The 17,713-nt window shown below is 46.2% G+C and overlaps 1 protein-coding gene across 4 annotated transcripts in view; it reads right to left on the bottom strand.

The window, feature by feature from the left end:
* The window catches only part of LOC139545122 (dedicator of cytokinesis protein 8-like), a 93,134-nt gene that overhangs the window by 63,294 nt on the left and 12,127 nt on the right, over window positions 1-17,713 (bottom strand). For 3 of the 4 annotated variants that reach the window (XM_071352533.1, XM_071352534.1, XM_071352535.1), the window contains exons 2-4: window positions 11,136-11,250; window positions 2,533-2,708; window positions 1,989-2,060 (exon numbers count right to left, since the gene is read on the bottom strand). In XM_071352533.1, coding sequence (XP_071208634.1) covers window positions 1,989-2,060; window positions 2,533-2,708; window positions 11,136-11,250 — 363 coding nt within the window. Of the gene's footprint in view, window positions 1-1,988; window positions 2,061-2,532; window positions 2,709-7,422; window positions 7,576-11,135; window positions 11,251-17,713 lie in introns of those variants that run through there. The other variant, XM_071352536.1, reaches the window with a different exon arrangement.

Here is a 17,713-nt window from a genome sequence, read left to right as displayed (position 1 = left end):
GACTGAATGTGTGTGTGTACACTACCGGTCAAACGTTTTGGAACACCTACTCATTCAAGGGTTTTTCTATATTTTTACATTGTAGAATAATAGTGAAGACATCACAACTATGAAAAAACACATATGGAATCATGTAGTAACCAAAAAAGTGTTAAACAAATCAAAATGTATTTTATATTTGAGATTCTTCAAATAGCGACACTTTGCCTTGATGACAGCTTTGCACACTCTTGGCATTCTCTCAACCAGCTTCATGAGGTAGTCACCTGGAATGCATTTCAATTAACAGGTGTGCCTTCTTAAAAGTTAATTTGTGAAATTTCTTTCCTTCTTAATGCGTTTGAGCCAATCATTTGTGTTGTGACAAGGTATGGGTGGTAAACAGAAGATAGCTCTAATTGGTAAAAGACCAAGTCCATATTATGGCAAGAACAGCTCAAATAAGCAAAGAGAAATGACAGTCCATCATTACTTTAAGACATGAAGTTCAGTCAATACGGAAAATGTCAAGAACTTTTAAAGTTTCTTCAAGTGCAGTCGTAAAAACCATCAAGCGCTATGATGAAACTGGCTCTCATGAGGACCGCCACAGGAATGGAAGACCCAGAATTACCTCTGCTGCAGAGGACAAGTTCATTAGAGTTAACTGCACCTCAGATTGCTGCCCAAATAAATGCTTCACAGAGAACAAGTAACAGACACATCTCAACATCAACTGTTCAGAGGAGACTGCGTGAATCAGGCCTTCATGGTCGATTTGCTGCAAAGAAACCACTACTAAAGGACACCAATAATAAGAAGAGACTTGCTTGGGCCAAGAAACACGAGCAATGGACATTAGACCGATGGAAATGTGTACTTTGGTCTGGAGTGAAAATTAAGATTGTTGGTTCCAACCGCTGTGTCTTTGTGAGACGCGTGTGGGTGAACGGATGATCTCCGCATGTGTATTTCCCACCGTCAAGCATGGAGGAGGAGGTGTTATGGTGTGGGGGTGCTTTGCTGCTGACACTGTCTGTGATTTATTTAGAATTCAAGGCACACTTAACCAGCATGGCTACCATAGCATTCTGAAGCGATACGCCATCTCATCTGGTTTGCGCTCAGTGGGACTATCATTTATTTTTCAACAGGACAATGACCCAACACACCTTCAGGCTAAGGGCTATTTTACCAAGAAGGAGAGTGATGGAGTGCTGCATCAGATGACCTGGCCTCCACAACCCCCAGACCTCAACCAAATTGAGATGGTTTGGGATGAGTCGGAACGCAGTGTGAAGGAAAAGACTGTTGGAAAAGCATTCCAGGTGAAGATGGCTGAGAGAATGTCAAGAGTGTGCAAAGCTGTCATCAAGGCAAAGGGTGCCTATTTGAAGAATCTCAAATATAAAATATATTTTGACTTGTTTAACACTTTTTTGTTTACTACATGATTCCATATGTGTTATTTCATAGTTTTGATGTCTTCACTACTTTTCTACAATGTAAAAAATAGTAAAAATAAAGAAAAACCCTTGAATGAGTAGGTATTCTAAAACTTTTGACCGGTAGTGTATGTGTGCCAGCAGTAGACAGTGGGCCTAGGCTGTGATAAGTAATCAGTGTGTGGTATGTGTGAAGATAACCCCTCTGTCTATCACTGTCTCTCAGACATCTCTCTGTAGACAGACAGACAGACCAGACAGACAGCCTTGGTGCTGCATCTGAGAAGGAAACCACTGCACAGGCTTCCACTGTATAAACCACTGCATAGGTTTCCACTGTGTTGTCTGCTCCAGTGGTCATCAACCCTGGTCCTGAAGACTGAGCCACTTGGTGTGCAGCCTTTAGTCATGCTGCACACCAGGTAGCTCTCCAGGTAGTCCAGGGTTAGTGACCACTAGCGTACAGATATCTAGCATTTTACAGGTCAGTAGTCACAAGGGAAAGGAGATTAGGAAAGAAAGCAGCCCCTGAATGTGTGTAAGAGTTGATCAAAGGAAGTGTACCTCCTGCTGACCATCAGCCAGGGCTGGGTGTAACTCTGAACACAGTCCCTGACATGGGAATCCAACTCCACCCTATAGAGATATAGGCGGTCAGCGAGGGAATGAGAAGGAGGTTAAGCACACACACTCATTACATACACACACTATCTTTATCCCTCATTCTGCATTCCCATCTCATCAGCACTATCTGTAACATGTTCAAGGTGAGTGACAATCCTAAAACAATAAGATACCACTGTCAGAATATTTTCACTATTTCACACCCTCTTGGGTTGTAAGAGCCTTCTGAGGTATACTTATTCTATTAAATTATAAGTGGGACCTAGGGAACTAGTGGGTGGGGTGTCATCTGGCCACAGATATAGTTTGATAGTGGAGAAAGTTACTGGGACTATTGGACTAATAGCCAGGCTTAAATCAATGTCTAATCCAGAACTCTAGATGCTCCCTGCTCTCTCCTAGATATGTGGGGATCTGATAGGCATAACAATCTAGTAACATGGTTGAGTTTATTCTATATTGATCATGTGACCATGCGACCCACCCCTCCTCCGGTACAGAGTGGCGTACGGTCCGACACTCCTTCTCCACCAGTTCTACTTCCAGGTCGTCGTCGGGGAAATCTCCAAGCTCCTGCATGAGGGCGGAGTCTCCACTCCGTAGCTGTGACATCAGAAACTCTTCCAGGTCCAAGGGCTCCACCGCGTCATACGACTGGGGCTGGAGAGACAGACAGATATCATACTATTATATACAGCAAGGGCACAAAACATTATGAACACCTGCTCTTTTCATGACATAGACATGAACTTTTCCTCCATTACATTATTGAGGTCACTTGTTAAATCCACTTCAAATCAGTGTAGATGAAGCGGAGGAGACAGATTAAAGAAGGATTTTAAAGCCTTGAGACAATTGAGACGTTGATTGAACATGTGTGCCATTCAGGGTGAATGGGCAAGACAAAAGATTTAAGTGCCTTTGAACGGGGTATGGTAGTAGGTGCCAGGTGCACCAGTTTGTGTCAAGAACTGCAACGCTGCTGGGTTTTTCATGCTCAACAGTTTCCTGTGTGAATTAAGAATGGTCCGCCACCCAAAGGACATCCAGCCATCTTGACAACTGTGGGAAGCATTGGAGTCAACATGGGCCAGCATCCCTGTGGAACACTCAACACCTTGTAAAGTCCAGGACCAGACAAATTGGGGCAGTTCTGACGGCAAAAGGGGGAGTGCAACTCAAGATTAGGAAGGTGTTCTTAATGTAAAGGGAAAGGGGAATGCCTTGTCAGTTGTACCATTGAATGCATTCAACTAAAATATGTGTTCCGCATTTAACCCAACCCCTCTGAATCAGAGAGGAAGTAGAGAAGGGGCGAAGGAGACGGTGACAGAGAAAGAGCGGTAGAGGGAGAAAATAGAGAGAGAAATAGTTTCATGCAGAGGGCACAGGCAGGAAACGGTTAAGGCACAAAGTTACCACGCAACTACATGTTGGCATTCTTAAGGTTATGAATAAACCACTGTAGTGCATCTAAATGTGTCATTGATAGAGTCAGATTATTCCAGATATGTTTTCCCTGGCTTCAATGAAAGGAATGCCTGGAAACAAACCAAGAACCTAACAACACATTGTTTAAAGTACAAACAGAGAGAGAGAGGGGCAGGAAGAGAGAGGCATACAGAGAGAGCGAGGGAGAGAGAGCATGAGGCATAGAGAGAGAGGCAGAGAGAGAGAGCGAGAGGCATAGAGAGAGAGGCAGAGCGAGAGAGAGAGAGAGAGGCATAGAGAGAGAGCGAGAGTCATAGAGAGAGAGAGGCAGAGCGAGAGAGAGGCATAGAGAGAGAGGGAGGTATATAGAGAGAGAGGTGTAGAGAGGAAGATCTAACCCCTTCTGGGGAAATTGTAAAACACTAAACAAAAAACAACACAAAGAGTTATCTATCCAAAACGGAGATGTGTGGGTAAACCACTTCTCCAATACCTTTGGCCCTATAACAAAAAAGAAACAGCAAAAACATATACATGATCAAATACAAATCTTAGAAACTATTAAAGACGACCAGAACCCACTGGATTCTCCAATTACCTTGAATGAACTACAGTACAAAATACAAACCCTCCAACCAAAAGGCCTGCGGCATCTTCCCAATATTTCTATAGAAGGACTGATCACCCCAATCCACAAAAGTGGAGACAAATGTGACCCCAATAACTACCATGGGATATGCGTCAACAGAAACCTTGGGGAAATCCTCTGCATTATCATTAACAGCAGATTTGTACATTTTCTCACTGAAAACAATGTACTGAACAAATGTCAAATGTACTTTTTAAGTACCGTGCGACAGACCACGTATTCACCCTGCACACCCTAATTGACAAGCAAACAAACAAAACCTTCTCATGCTTTGTTGATTTCAAAAAATCTTTTGACATAATTTAGCATGAGGGTCTGCTCTAAAAATTGATGGAAAGTGGTGTTGGGGGAAAAACATACAACATTATATAATAATAATGTTCACAAACAACAAGTGTGCAGTTAAAATTGGCAAAAAACACACATTTCTTTCACTAGTCTCAACATCAACAGTGAAGAGAAGACTCCGGGATGCTGGCCTAGGCAGAGTTGCAAAGAAAAAGACATATCTCAGACTGGCCAATAAAAAGAAAAGATTAAGATGGGCAAAAGAACACAGACACTGGACAGAGGAACTCTGCCTGGAAGGCCATCATCCCGGAATCGCCTCTTCACTGTTGACGTTGAGACTGGTGTTTAGGGGGTACTATTTAATGACGCTGCCAGTTGAGGACTTGTGAGGTGTCTGTTTCTCAAACTAGACACTCTAATGTACTTGTCCTCTTGCTCAGTTGGGCACCGGGGCCTCCACATCCTCTTTCTATTCTGGTTAGAGCCAGTTTGCGCTGTTCTGTGAAGGGAGTAGTATACAGCGTTGTATGAGATCTTCAGTTTCTTGGCAATTTCTCGCATGGAATAGCCTTCATTTCTCAGAACAAGAATAGACTGAGGAGTTTCAAAAGAAAGTGCTTTGTTTCTGGCCATTTTGAGCCTGTAATCGAACCCACAAATGCTGATGCTCCAGATACTCAACTAGTCTAAAGAAGGCCAGTTGTATTGCTTCTTTAATCAGCAAAACAGTTTTCAGCTGTGCTAACATAATTTCAAAAGGGTTTTCTAATGATCAATTAGCCTTTTAGTATGATAAACTAGCTACAATAGTTATTTACAACATTAGCAATGTCTACACTGTATTTCTGATCAATTTTATGTTATTTTAATGAGAGAGAGACAGAGAGAGAGCGAGAGGGAGAGAGAGAGAGGCAGAGAGAGACAGAGGCAGAGAGAGACAGAGGCAGAGACAGACAGAGGCAGAGCGAGACAGAGGCAGAGCGAGACAGAGGCAGAGCGAGACAGAGGCAGAGCGAGACAGAGGCAGAGAGAGACAGAGACAGAGAGAGACAGAGGCAGATAGGCATTTTAGAGCTGGGAGGAGGAGGACAGGTTTGATCACGACTCTGCTCTCAACAACCTCAGACCTGTCAAGGAACGAGACGACTGAGCTCATATACTTTCCATAGAAACTTTACATTTAAACTGTACATGTGCATGTGTGTGTATATTTGTGTGCTTGCATGTTAGTCTATATTTGGATTTAGATATACGTTTTTAATGGTTTATTTCTTATCACGTTAGTGTATAAATCCTCATCATAACCCTCTGCAACCCCTGGGCAACTATCCCCATATTCTAACTCCTAAGGGGTGGCTGAGTCCACCTCATGACAGCTCATATGATTGACATAAAGACCCAACAAACGCAGATCAGAAGAGAGAAGTATCACGTGTGTAACATAATTCCAGACAAAAACTCACAACAGTTATTGTTAAGTTGGTGTTGTGCTGTGTAGCTAACTCTGTAACTACTGTGGTGTTCGATGGAATTACTCTTCACATGGAAGCTGTAAAACACACAAAACAATAACTGAATGGTAGTCAAAGGCAACTTGCCAAATTCTGTTCTAATTACATCACTATGGCAGTAACTGTGGGGTTACATATACAGTAGTGTAGTTACTATAAGGTAATGTGTGAAGTGTGGCTCAGAAATCTGCCAACTCAAGGAAAGATCTGAATAGAGGATAATCTGGAGAGCAATTCAGAAGAGCTTAGATCAGACTATAGAAGAGATGAATATCTATAAATCACCACTCTACAAACTGGAGAGAAGAGCATGTTCCCCTTAAATCACATCATATTGTTAGAGAAATATCCACAGTCAATGCAACAGCATCCAGCCTTATCCCAATCAAGTCTGTGATAAGAGTCAAAGAAATAAACAGGATTTTTTATCACCACAGAAGGCCATCCAATGACTATCGTAGATGAGAGGCTGCATTATAGAAATACGTATTCCAGATCTGTATCTTTATTCATTTCTATGGGCTGTATACGGGGGCTATATGAGGGCATGGTTTGAAAGCTGAGCAGCGCAGCTGTTTCTCAGGGAGGGCTGTAGAGTGGAACCTGTGCAGGCGACAGCATATCTGATCATATATCCGGCTGCTTTAGTGTGCAACATACCGCAACAGACTAAAATGAAAATGCCCAGAAAACGTGAACTGTTGTGCTACCATCTGTTTTGTAAACGCTGTCTTTACCAGATGGTTCAAGACTTCATAGTTTGTATTGTATTTAGTGTGAGGAGTGAATCTGGACAAGCATCCTAATTCTCCCTCACTTCTTTTAGTGAACCGCAGATATTTTAACACTTGGGCTGCATATCTCCTTCCATAATATATATTCTCTTTCCCTTCCTTAGCATGGGAGCCAAATAAAACAAATACATTCAAATGTATGCATGCCTCTGTCCCAACTCCCAGGTATGCTGCACTCTGGAGTAGTGCTCTCAGCCAGGCCAGCAACAGGCTGTTGTCCCTACCAGCAGTCAGACTATTAGACTACCACACTGTTACTCCTGAAGCAGTAAGCAATTTTAATGCTGGAATACATGTTTCAATCACTTTGTGCATTTTGTTATTATATTTTACAATACGTGTAAAAAAGTATCGATTTTTATACAAAATGTGTGTTTAGTTTTGTCTTGACTCTGGGGGTGTTTAAGTATTTTGTCAAAAATATATTTGAGGATACATCTTGCCTTTCCCTAACAGTAAGACAGCTATACTACCCAACTCTGCAATGTGTCGTTTCAGCCTAATGAACAACCCGTAGCCTGCTTCCCCAAGCTGAACCCCTGTACAGTCTGTACCAAATACGCAGTCTAACACCACATTACCTACCTCCAACCTCACAACACTGGATGCTTCACACATTTGAAACAGAAAAGTGTAGGTCTCTAGATGACTGTTAGTAGAAATATAACACAGGTACACTGAATTGGAAGTAGACTTACCCCGCTAAATACTCAACATGTAAGAGGGAAGTTCACAAAATGGCGGATTCCGGAAACAAGAACCTACAGCCTGTACAGACTACTGGCAGTTACTGGTTTCTGACAACTCTCTTCCTCTAGAAGAGTTAACCACAAGCTCTTGCAAGACTCAAAGACACTGTTACACAACTCCAAAGTGACTCCTAGCCTCCACCCCAAGACACTCGGTAGATGTAAAAGGATTGGATAGGTATAAGCAATATGGTGGAACTGAGTCCTAGCCTTTCAGAGGGCAACGTGGAGCCATCATCCTTAATACCCATCTAATGGTTTTAGGTCCCTACATGAAGTAGGTAAGGGAAGTGACCAGGGGTTGATTAGGTACGGAGCAGCAGTAAGTTCAAGTGAGGTAAAACACATGTCTACAGGAAGTGACATCAACAAGGCCTCCTCCAATCAGCTTTTATGTTTCTTGAGATAGAACCATACAAACGAGCAAGTGTACACTGACAAAAGTGGGCATACACAGACAAGCATAACACAAACACACACGTGATCCATCATTTTGGAAATTACTTACTAATAACAATACTCATCATTATAAGTCCTACAAATAGAGAGATGAATCATACAAATAATCATTCCACACATCTGCCTGGAGCTCCACTGATCTCCTCCACTGATGGTGCACCATGGGAAAATATCATTCGATTATGGTATTAAATAAACTCTCTCCCGCATCGCAAATCCACAGATATAACAGATTTGCCAGTATAAGCTGGAAGGTAAGCAGGCCGTCCCATCCCTCTACAGTAGACTGGGCCCTGACCCATTTCCAAAGCAGGCTAAAGATTAACCATAATAACTAGGGGATGGGCCAACTCTCCCTCCTCTGGCCTAGTCAGCTGACTAGCAGCAGAGAGAGAAATATCTAAGGGCTCAAGCCTAGAGTCAGTGAGTCAGACAGTCAGAGACACAAAGACTTGACGCCTAAAGCCTGATGAATATAGAGAGGTATTAGTGCACTTAAAACAAGACAGAGAGACAGACAGATCAAATCAAAGTTTGTCACGTGCGCCGAATACAACAGGTGTAGACCTTACAGTGAAATGCTTACTTACAGGCTCTAACCAATAGTGCAAAAAAGGTATTAGGTGAACAATAGGTAAGTAAAGAAATAAAAACAACAGTAAAAAGACAGTGAAAAATAACAGCAGCGAGGCTATATACAGTAGCGAGGCTATAAAAGCAGCGAGGCTACATACAGACACCGGTTAGTCAGGCTGATTGAGGTAGTATGTACATGTAGATATGGTTAAAGTTACTATGCATATATGACGAACAGAGAGTAGCAGTAGTGTAAAAGAGGGGTTTGGCGGGGGGCACAATGCAGATAGTCCAGTTAGCCAATGTGTGGGAGCACTGGTTGGTCGGGCCAATTGAGGTAGTATGTACATGAATGTATAGTTAAAGTGACTATGCATATATGATAAACAGAGAGTAGCAGCAGCGTAAAAGAGGGGTTGGGGGGGGCACAATGCAGATAGTCTGGGTAGCCGTTTGATTACCTGTTCAGGAGTCTTATGGCTTGGGGGTAAACACTGTTGAGAAGCCTTTTTGTCCTAGACTTGGCACTCCAGTACCGCTTGCCATGCGGTAGTAGAGAGAACAGTCTATGACTGGGGTGGCTGGGGTCTTTGACAATTCTTAGGGGCTTCCTCTGACACCGCCTGGTGTAGAGGTCCTGGAGGTCCAGTGATGCAACCAGTCAGGATGCTCTCGATGTTGCAGCTGTAGAACCTTTTGAGGATCTCAGGACCCATGCCAAATCATTTTAGTTTCCTGTGTCGTGCCCTCTTCACGACAGTCTTGGTGTGTTTGGACCATTCTAGTTTGTTGGTGATGTGGACACCAAGGAAATTGAAGCTCTCAACCTGCTCCACTACAGCCCCGTCAATGAGAATGGGGGCGTGCTCGGTCCTCCTTTTCCTGTAGTCCACAATCATCTCCTTAGTCTTGGTTGCGTTGGTTACGTTGAGGGTTAGGTTGTTATTCTGGCACCACCCGGCCAGGTCTCTGACCTCCTCCCTATAGGCTGTCTCGTCGTTGTCGGGGATCAGGCCTCCCACTGTTGTGTCATCTGCAAACTTAATGATGGTGTTGGAGTCGTGCCTGGCCATGCAGTCGTGGGTGAACAGGGAGTACAGGAGGGGACTGAGCACGCACCCTTGGGGGGCTCCAGTGTTGAGGATCAGCGTGGCAAATGTGTTGCTACCTACCCTCACCACCTGGGGGCGGCCCGTCAGGAAGTCCAGGATCCAGTTGCAGAGGGAGGTGTTTAGTCCCAGGATCCTTAGCTTAGTGATGAGCTTTGAGGGTACTATGGTGTTGAACGCTGAGCTCTAGTCAATGAATAGCATTCTCACATAGGTGTTCCTTTTTGTCCAGGTGGGAAAGGGCAGTGTGGAGTGCAATAGAGACTGTATCATCTGTGGATCTGTTTGGGCGGTATGCAAATTGGAGTAGGTCTAGGGTTTCTGGGATAATGGTGTTGATGTGAGCCATTACCAGCCTGGCTTGATGTGAGCCATTAAAGCACTTCATGCCTACGGACGCGAGTGCTACGGGTCTGTAGTCATTTAGGCAGGTTGCCTTTGTGTTCTTGTGCACAGGGACTATGGTGGTCTGCTTGAAACATGTTGGTATTACAGACTCAATCAGGGACATGTTGAAAATGTCAGTGATGACACCTGCCAGTTGGTCAGCACATGCCCGGAGCACAAGTCCTGGTAATACGTCTGGCCCCGCAGCCTTGTGAATGTAGACCTGTTTAAAGGTCTTACTCACGTTGGCTACGGAGAGCGTGATCACACAGTCATCCGGAACAGCTGATGCTCTCATGCATGCCTCAGTGGTGCTTGCCTCGAAGCGAGCATAGAAGTGATTTAGCTCGTCTGGTAGGCTCGTGTCACTGGGCAGCTCGCAGCTGTGCTTCCCTTTGTAGTCTGTAATAGTTTGCAAGCCCTGCCACATAAGACGAGCGTTGGAGCCGGTGTAGTATGATTCAATCTTAGCCCTGTATTGACGCTTTGCCTGTTTGATGTTTCGTCGCAGGGCGTAGCAGGATTTCTTGTAAGCTTCCGGGTTAGAGTCCCGCACCTTGAAAGCGGCAGCTCTACCCTTTAGCTCAGTGCGAATGTTGCCTGTAATCCATGGCTTCTGGTTGGGGTATGTACGTACAGTCACTGTGGGGACGACGTCCTCGATGCACTTATTGATAAAGCCAGTGACTGATGGGGTGTACTCCTCAATGCCATAGGAAGAATCCTGGAACATATTCCAGTCTGTGATAGAAAACAGTCCTGTAGTTTAGCATCTGCTTCATCTGACCACTTTTTTATAGACCGAGTCACTGGTGCTTCCTGCTTTAATTTTTGCTTGTAAGCAGGAATCAGTAGGATAGAGTTGTGGTCGGATTTACAGACAGACAGACCAGACAGACCAGACTGACCAGACTGACCAGACAGACAGAGAGAATAAGTGAGGAGTCACTGAATGTCCATGGGAGAAAATCCCTCTTTAGGATTACATTATTAGGCCTACAGCACAACATGCTGTGGGAAAGTCTCAGTTAGAATCCTTCTCCTAAAGGGGAGCTAAATAGTACACCATAGTGCTATTTCCCTCTACCCATGAAAGGGTCTAGTTAGTTGTACAGTAGTACTGTAACTCACCACGGTGGAGCAAGTGGAGACTGATGCGATGGAGCTGTGACGACTATGTTGCTTGGAGACCTGGGGGGACCCATAGTTCCCACCGAAGTGTCTCCTGATCTCAGCAGACGAGTGTCTGAAACAGAGGAGAGGAGAAACTCTTCGAGGTGTACGACAAAACAGATATTATCAAAAGGTAGCTGAGAGAAAGATTGGACATATTGAGAGGTATAAGAGAGCCGGCAGAGACAATTCAGGCGAGTGTGACAAACACACACATACACACAAACGTTGATCTCATGATCTTTTTGGTAACCTAGTGGTTAGAATCCCCGAGCTGACAAGGTAAAAATCTGTCGTTCTGCCTCTGAACAAGGCAGTTAGCCCACTGTTCCCCGGGTGCCAAATACGTGGATGTCGATTAAGGCAGCCCCCCGCACCTCTCTGATTCAGAGGGGTTGGGTTAAATGTGGAGGACACATTTCAGTTGAATGCATTCAGTTGTACAACTGACTAGGTGTCCCCCTTTCCTTTCCCTTTTGGAGGGGCAGAATGACACAGACATTTTGGTAAGGGTTAATGTTGGTCACTGATTGAGTAAAAACATCCTGCATCAAAGTCATTTACTGGATATCAGTGTCATTCACACTACTAAGCAACGTGTGTGGAAGAAGGAGGGGAGAGGTTCTAGAGCAGGGTTCCCCAGCTTGCGACCCGTTGCGACCGAATTTGGCCCACAGGTTATATATATTTATAAACTGGGTGGTTCGAGCGCTGAATGCTGATTGGCTGACAGTCGGGTATGACAAAATATTTATTTTTACTGCTCTAATTACGTTGGTAAACAGTTTATAATAGCAATAAGGCACCTCTGGGGTTTGTTATTTATGGCCAATATACCACGGCTAAGGGCTGTGTCCAGGCACTCCGCAATGTGTTGTGCCTAAGAACAGCCATTAGCCGTTGTATATTGGCCATATACCACACCTCCTCGGACCTTATTGCTTATATATAAGGTCCAAGGAGGTGTGGTATATGGCCAATATATATATGTATAAATGTATATAGAGAGTATGGCAGAGTCTTTGTACAGCTCCCATTCGAGTCTTTAAGGGAAAACAAAGGGCTGATCTAGTAGCCAAGGAGTACCAAATGACACATTATTACCCACAAAGACGAGGGTTTTATATATATATATATATATAATTTTGGGGAATTTTCATTGTTGGACATTAAAAAACACACCAGGAAATCAGCTCCAAGTGATTCTAATTTTATAAATGTGTTTCCCACGCATAATAGAGAGACACGTGATCATATACATATGTAAACAAGGTTTGAATAGATTATGTTTTAGTCAAATATTATATCTGTTTGGGATTCTTGCGGTCAATTTATTTGTAATTATGTTCCAGCCCTCCCGACCATCCCCTCAAGAAAAAATAAATGGTCCTGTGCCTGAATCTAGTTGATGATCCCTGTTCTAGAGTCATTCACACTACTAAGTAGGAGGCGGGAGGGAGAGGACGAAGGAGAGATGAGGGAGAGAGAGGACGAAGGAGAGAGGAGGGAGAGAGAGGACGAAGGAGAGAGAGGACGGAGGGAGAGAGGAGGGAGGAGGATGAGAGAGAGGATGAAGGAGAGAGGAGGGAGAGGGAGGATGAAGGAGAGAGTGGACGGAGGAGGATGAGAGAGAGGACGAAGGAGAGAGGAGGGAGAGAGAGGACGAAGGAGAGAGTGGACGGAGGAGGATGAGAGAGAGGACGAAGGAGAGAGGAGGGAGAGGGAGGATGAAGGAGAGAGAGAGGAAGGAGGAGGATGAGAGAGGAGGACAAAGGAGAGAGGCTGGAAGAGAGGACGAAGGAGAGAGGCTGGAAGAGAGGACGAAGGAGAGAGGCTGGAAGAGAGGACGAAGGAGAGAGGATGGAAGAGAGGACGAAGGAGAGAGGATGGAAGAGAGGACGAAGGAGAGAGGATGGAAGAGAGGACGAAGGAGAGAGGATGGAAGAGAGGACGAAGGAGAGAGGATGGAAGAGAGGACGAAGGAAAGAAGAGAAGAGAGAGAACGAAGGAGAGAGGAGAAGAGAGAGAACCGTCAGCTTCAATAAAACCCTTGTCTTTGTGGGTAATAATGTGTCATTTGGTACTCCTTGGCTACTAGATCAGCCCTTTGTTTTCCCTTAAAGACTCGAATGGGAGCTGTACAAAGACTCTGCCAAACCAACAGCCATGCAAACGATTCAAGCGGAAAATCTTACAGACAGTAGAATGGAGCGCATAAAGAGAGAGAAGTGTGTGTGTTGGTGTGTGCGCGTGCAAGGAGAGAGATAAGGTGGGGGGGGTGTGTCTCTTGGTGTCTTAGAAAATAAGAAAACCACCGTCAGAGAGCCCGACCGACAGAGAGACAGGCAGAGAGAAAGAGAGACAGAAATAGAGCAAGCATCCTAATTTGAATCATATCTCATCTTTCTATGAGATGCTCCACTACTCTGGTTATAGACCCATTAATCCACCATGTCATTGGTCCCCTACCAACAGGTACACAATACCCTTTCTTCTTTCCTACTCTGCTACAAAGAAAATGCATGAAAAGTCCCTCAGTAGCAAAACTGTGCGAAGTGTGTGTGTGTGTGTGTGTGTGTGTGTGTGTGTGTGTGTGTGTGTGTGTGTGTGTGTGTGTGTGTGTGTGTGTGTGTGTGTGTGTGTGTGTGTGTGTGTGTGTGTGGCGCAACAGGGCTGTATTGTGTGGAGTTGGGAGTCTTTGAGGGGCACTGCCAAATGGGTCAGTGTCCCTGCTTCTCTTCCAGTCCCCATGCTGTTCATGCCAAATGGGTCAGTGTCCCTGCTTCTCCTCCAGTCCCCATGCTGTTCATGCCAAATGGGTCAGTGTCCCTGCTTCTCCTCCAGTCCCCATGCTGTTCATGCCAAATGGGTCAGTGTCCCTGCTTCTCCTCCAGTCCCCATGCTGTTCATGCCAAATGGGTCAGTGTCCCTGCTTCTCCTCCAGTCCCCATGCTGTTCATGCCAAATGGGTCAGTGTCCCTGCTTCTCCTCCAGTCCCCATGCTGTTCATGCCAAATGGGTCAGTGTCCCTGCTTCTCCTCCAGTCCCCATGCTGTTCATGCCAAATGGGTCAGTGTCCCTGCTTCTCCTCCATTCCCCATGCTGTTCATGCCAAATGGGTCAGTGTCCCTGCTTCTCCTCCAGTCCCCATGCTGTTCATGCCAAATGGGTCAGTGTCCCTGCTTCTCCTCCATTCCCCATGCTGTTCATGCCAAATGGGTCAGTGTCCCTGCTTCTCCTCCAGTCCCCATGCTGTTCATGCCAAATGGGTCAGTGTCCCTGCTTCTCCTCCAGTCCCCATGCTGTCCATGTGCTGCTGCTCTCTGTGTTCATTAAATCACGGTGGCCATTGTTTAGGATGGATCTGCCACTAAAGATCCCCTCCACCCCTTCCCCAACCAACACAATTATGTGGGCATCTTAACTCCAGGACTGCCATGTGATGCTAGCCAACAGGAACTGCCAGTCTGAAAGCAGTCTGTAGTTTCATTTCAGTCTAGCACCATTTATACAGGTTTCCACCCACACCATTTTTGTCAACTTAACTCGTGAATGGAGTGTGAATTTGGTACCACTGTGTGGTGCGTGTGGCTCTGGGCTGTGGCTCTCGTAACTGGTTGAACTTTGCTCTATGTTCATTGGCATACTGCTCTCCTCTCGACTGCCTGCGTCCCGCCCAGGTCCTGACCTTCAGAGCCATGTGGCTTGAGCTTCTCCTAACACGCTCAGTGACCACATGAGACTAGGCAGTGTGTGAGTGGCCTCCTGGTAAAAGGATAGTTCACCCATATTACAGGAGGCATAACACCACCGTTCCAGTGGAGAGTTTGCCAGGAGAGTTACATAATACAATCACTCAACAATACCTCTGGTATGCTCCACACCTTTATGTATGGCTAAGGAATGTGAGTCTAGACTGGATGTTCCATGGGTTAGCAATATATAACACCAACTGTAAACATACAACTTTGAGTTGGGATGTTGGGATGTTAGGGCTGGAATCAAAAAAAGCTCCTATACAATGCCATGATTGCATTCTTGTACAGTATATTCTTGTACAGTATCCAAATCAACTCATCATGCGTACATATCTCCTACTGTAGTTTTGAACAATTGCTGCTGAGATATAAACCTAACATTTAGTTGTAGGGGTGGAAAACCAAAACACATGCTTGAGTCTTCTGGCTCAACTCAAGGATAGAATATGTGCTGTGGTGTGGTGGGTGTGCTGTGGTGTGGTGGGTGTGCTGGGTGTGCTGTGGTGTGGTGGGTGTGTGTGGTGTGATGTGGTGGGTGTGCTGTGGTGGGTGTGCTGGGTGTGTGTGGTGTGATGTGGTGGGTGTGCTGTGGTGTGGTGTGGTGGGTGTGGTGTGGTGGGTGTGCTGTGGTGTGCTGGGTGTGGTGGGTGTGCTGTGGTGTGCTGGGTGTGCTGTGGTTGGTGGGTGTGCTGTGGTGTAGTGTGGTGGGTGTGATGTGGTGTGGTTGGTGGGTGTGCTGTGGTGTAGTGTGGTGGGTGTGCTGTAGTGTGGTTGGTTGGTGGGTGTGCTGTGCTGTAGTGTGGTTGGTGGGTGTGCTGTGGTGTGGTGTGGTTGGTGGGTGTGCTGTGGTGTGGTGTGGTGGGTGTGCTGTGATGGGTGTGCTGTGGTGTGCTGTGGTGTGGTGGGTGTGTGTGGTGTGATGTGGTGGGTGTGCTGTGGTGTGGTTGGTGGGTGTGCTGTGGTTGGTGGGTGTGCTGTGGTGTGGTGGGTGTGCTGTGGTGTAGTGTGGTGGGTGTGCTGTGGTGTGGTTGGTGGGTGTGCTGTGGTGTAGTGTGGTGGGTGTGCTGTGCTGTGCTGTAGTGTGGTTGGTGGGTGTGCTGTGGTGTGGTTGGTGGGTGTGCTGTGGTGTGCTGTGGTGTGGTGGGTGTGTGTGGTGTGATGTGGTGGGTGTGCTGTGGTGTGGTTGGTGGGTGTGCTGTGGTTGGTGGGTGTGCTGTGGTGTATTGTGGTGGATGTGCTGTGCTGTGGTGTGGTGGGTGTGCGTGGTGTGATGTGGTTGGTGGGTGTGCTGTGGTGGGTGTGCTGTGCTGTGGTAGGTGGGTGTGCTGTGGTGTGGTGGGTGTGCTGTGGTGTGGTGTGCTGTGCTCTGGTGGGTGTGCTGTGCCGTGCTGCGGTGGAGTTGGTGTGCTGCGGTGTAGTTGGTGTGGTGTAGTCGGTGTACTGGGGTGTAGTTGGTGTGCTGTGGTGTAGTCGGTGTGGTGTAGTCGGTGTGCTGGGGTGTAGTTGGTGTGGTGTAGTCGGTGTACTGGGGTGTAGTTGGTGTGCTGTGGTGTAGTCGGTGTGGTGTAGTCGGTGTGCTGGGGTGTAGTTGGTGTGCTGTGGTGTAGTCGGTGTGGTGTAGTCGGTGTGCTGGGGTGTAGTTGGTGTGCTGTGGTGTAGTCGGTGTGGTGTAGTCGGTGTGCTGGGGTGTAGTTGGTGTGCTGTGGTGTAGTCGGTGTGGTGTAGTCGGTGTGCTGGGGTGTAGTTGGTGTGCTGTGGTGTAGTTGGTGTGGTATAGTTGGTATGCTGGGGTGTAGTTGGTGTGGTGTAGTTGGTATGCTGGGGTGTAGTTGGTGTGGTGTAGTTGGTATGCTGGGGTGTAGTTGGTGTGGTGTAGTTGGTATGCTGGGGTGTAGTTGGTGTGGTGTAGTTGGTATGCTGGGGTGTAGTTGGTGTGGTGTAGTTGGTATGCTGGGGTGTAGTTGGTGTATTGAGCTTTACTCAAGGGCATAAAGTCAGTTGTCAATAAAACAATCTCATAGTTCAACAGGCTGAGACAGACTTGTAAGACACAGCCTTTGTACAGCAGTAGGCTACCAATAACCACTCTGCCAACACATGGCCTCCATCTCTCTCATTACTACACTGACATGATTATAAAGACAGTAGGCAGACAACTTATCAGGCACACTCACTAACACCATACACAACTCCTGCCACACACACACACACACACACACCCACTCACTAACGCCATACACAACTCCTGCCACACACACACACACACCCACTCACTAACTCCATACACAACTCCTGCCACACACACACCCACTCACTAACTCCATACACAACTCCTGCCACACACACACACTAACTCCATACACAACTCCTGCCACACACACACACACCCACTCACTAACTCCATACAGAACTTCTGCCACACACACACACACACACACACACACACACACACACACACACACACACACACACACACACACACACACACACACACACACACACACACACACACACACACACACACACACACACACACACAGGCATGATGATGTGAGACAAGCCAGCATCAGCACAACTCTATTGAGAAACAGAGGGGTCCCAAACTTCCTGAAGTAACAATTTAGGTGAAAGGTCAAAGTCAGTCAGGCCATGAAAACCAGCCCAGCATCCAGCATGGTTTAATTCCCTCTCATTAGGAGACAGTGTGGTAGACTGTTGATGTGCTCCCAAAATGTTAGGACTTCCCTTCTCTTGTGCTGACAAGAGGAAGTGTTCCCA

Source organism: Salvelinus alpinus, chromosome 19 (genome assembly GCF_045679555.1).
Source record: "Salvelinus alpinus chromosome 19, SLU_Salpinus.1, whole genome shotgun sequence".
Classification (NCBI taxonomy): Eukaryota; Metazoa; Chordata; class Actinopteri; order Salmoniformes; family Salmonidae; genus Salvelinus; species Salvelinus alpinus.
Note: the sequence above shows the minus strand (reverse complement) of the source record. Positions and strands in the feature narration are given on the sequence as shown.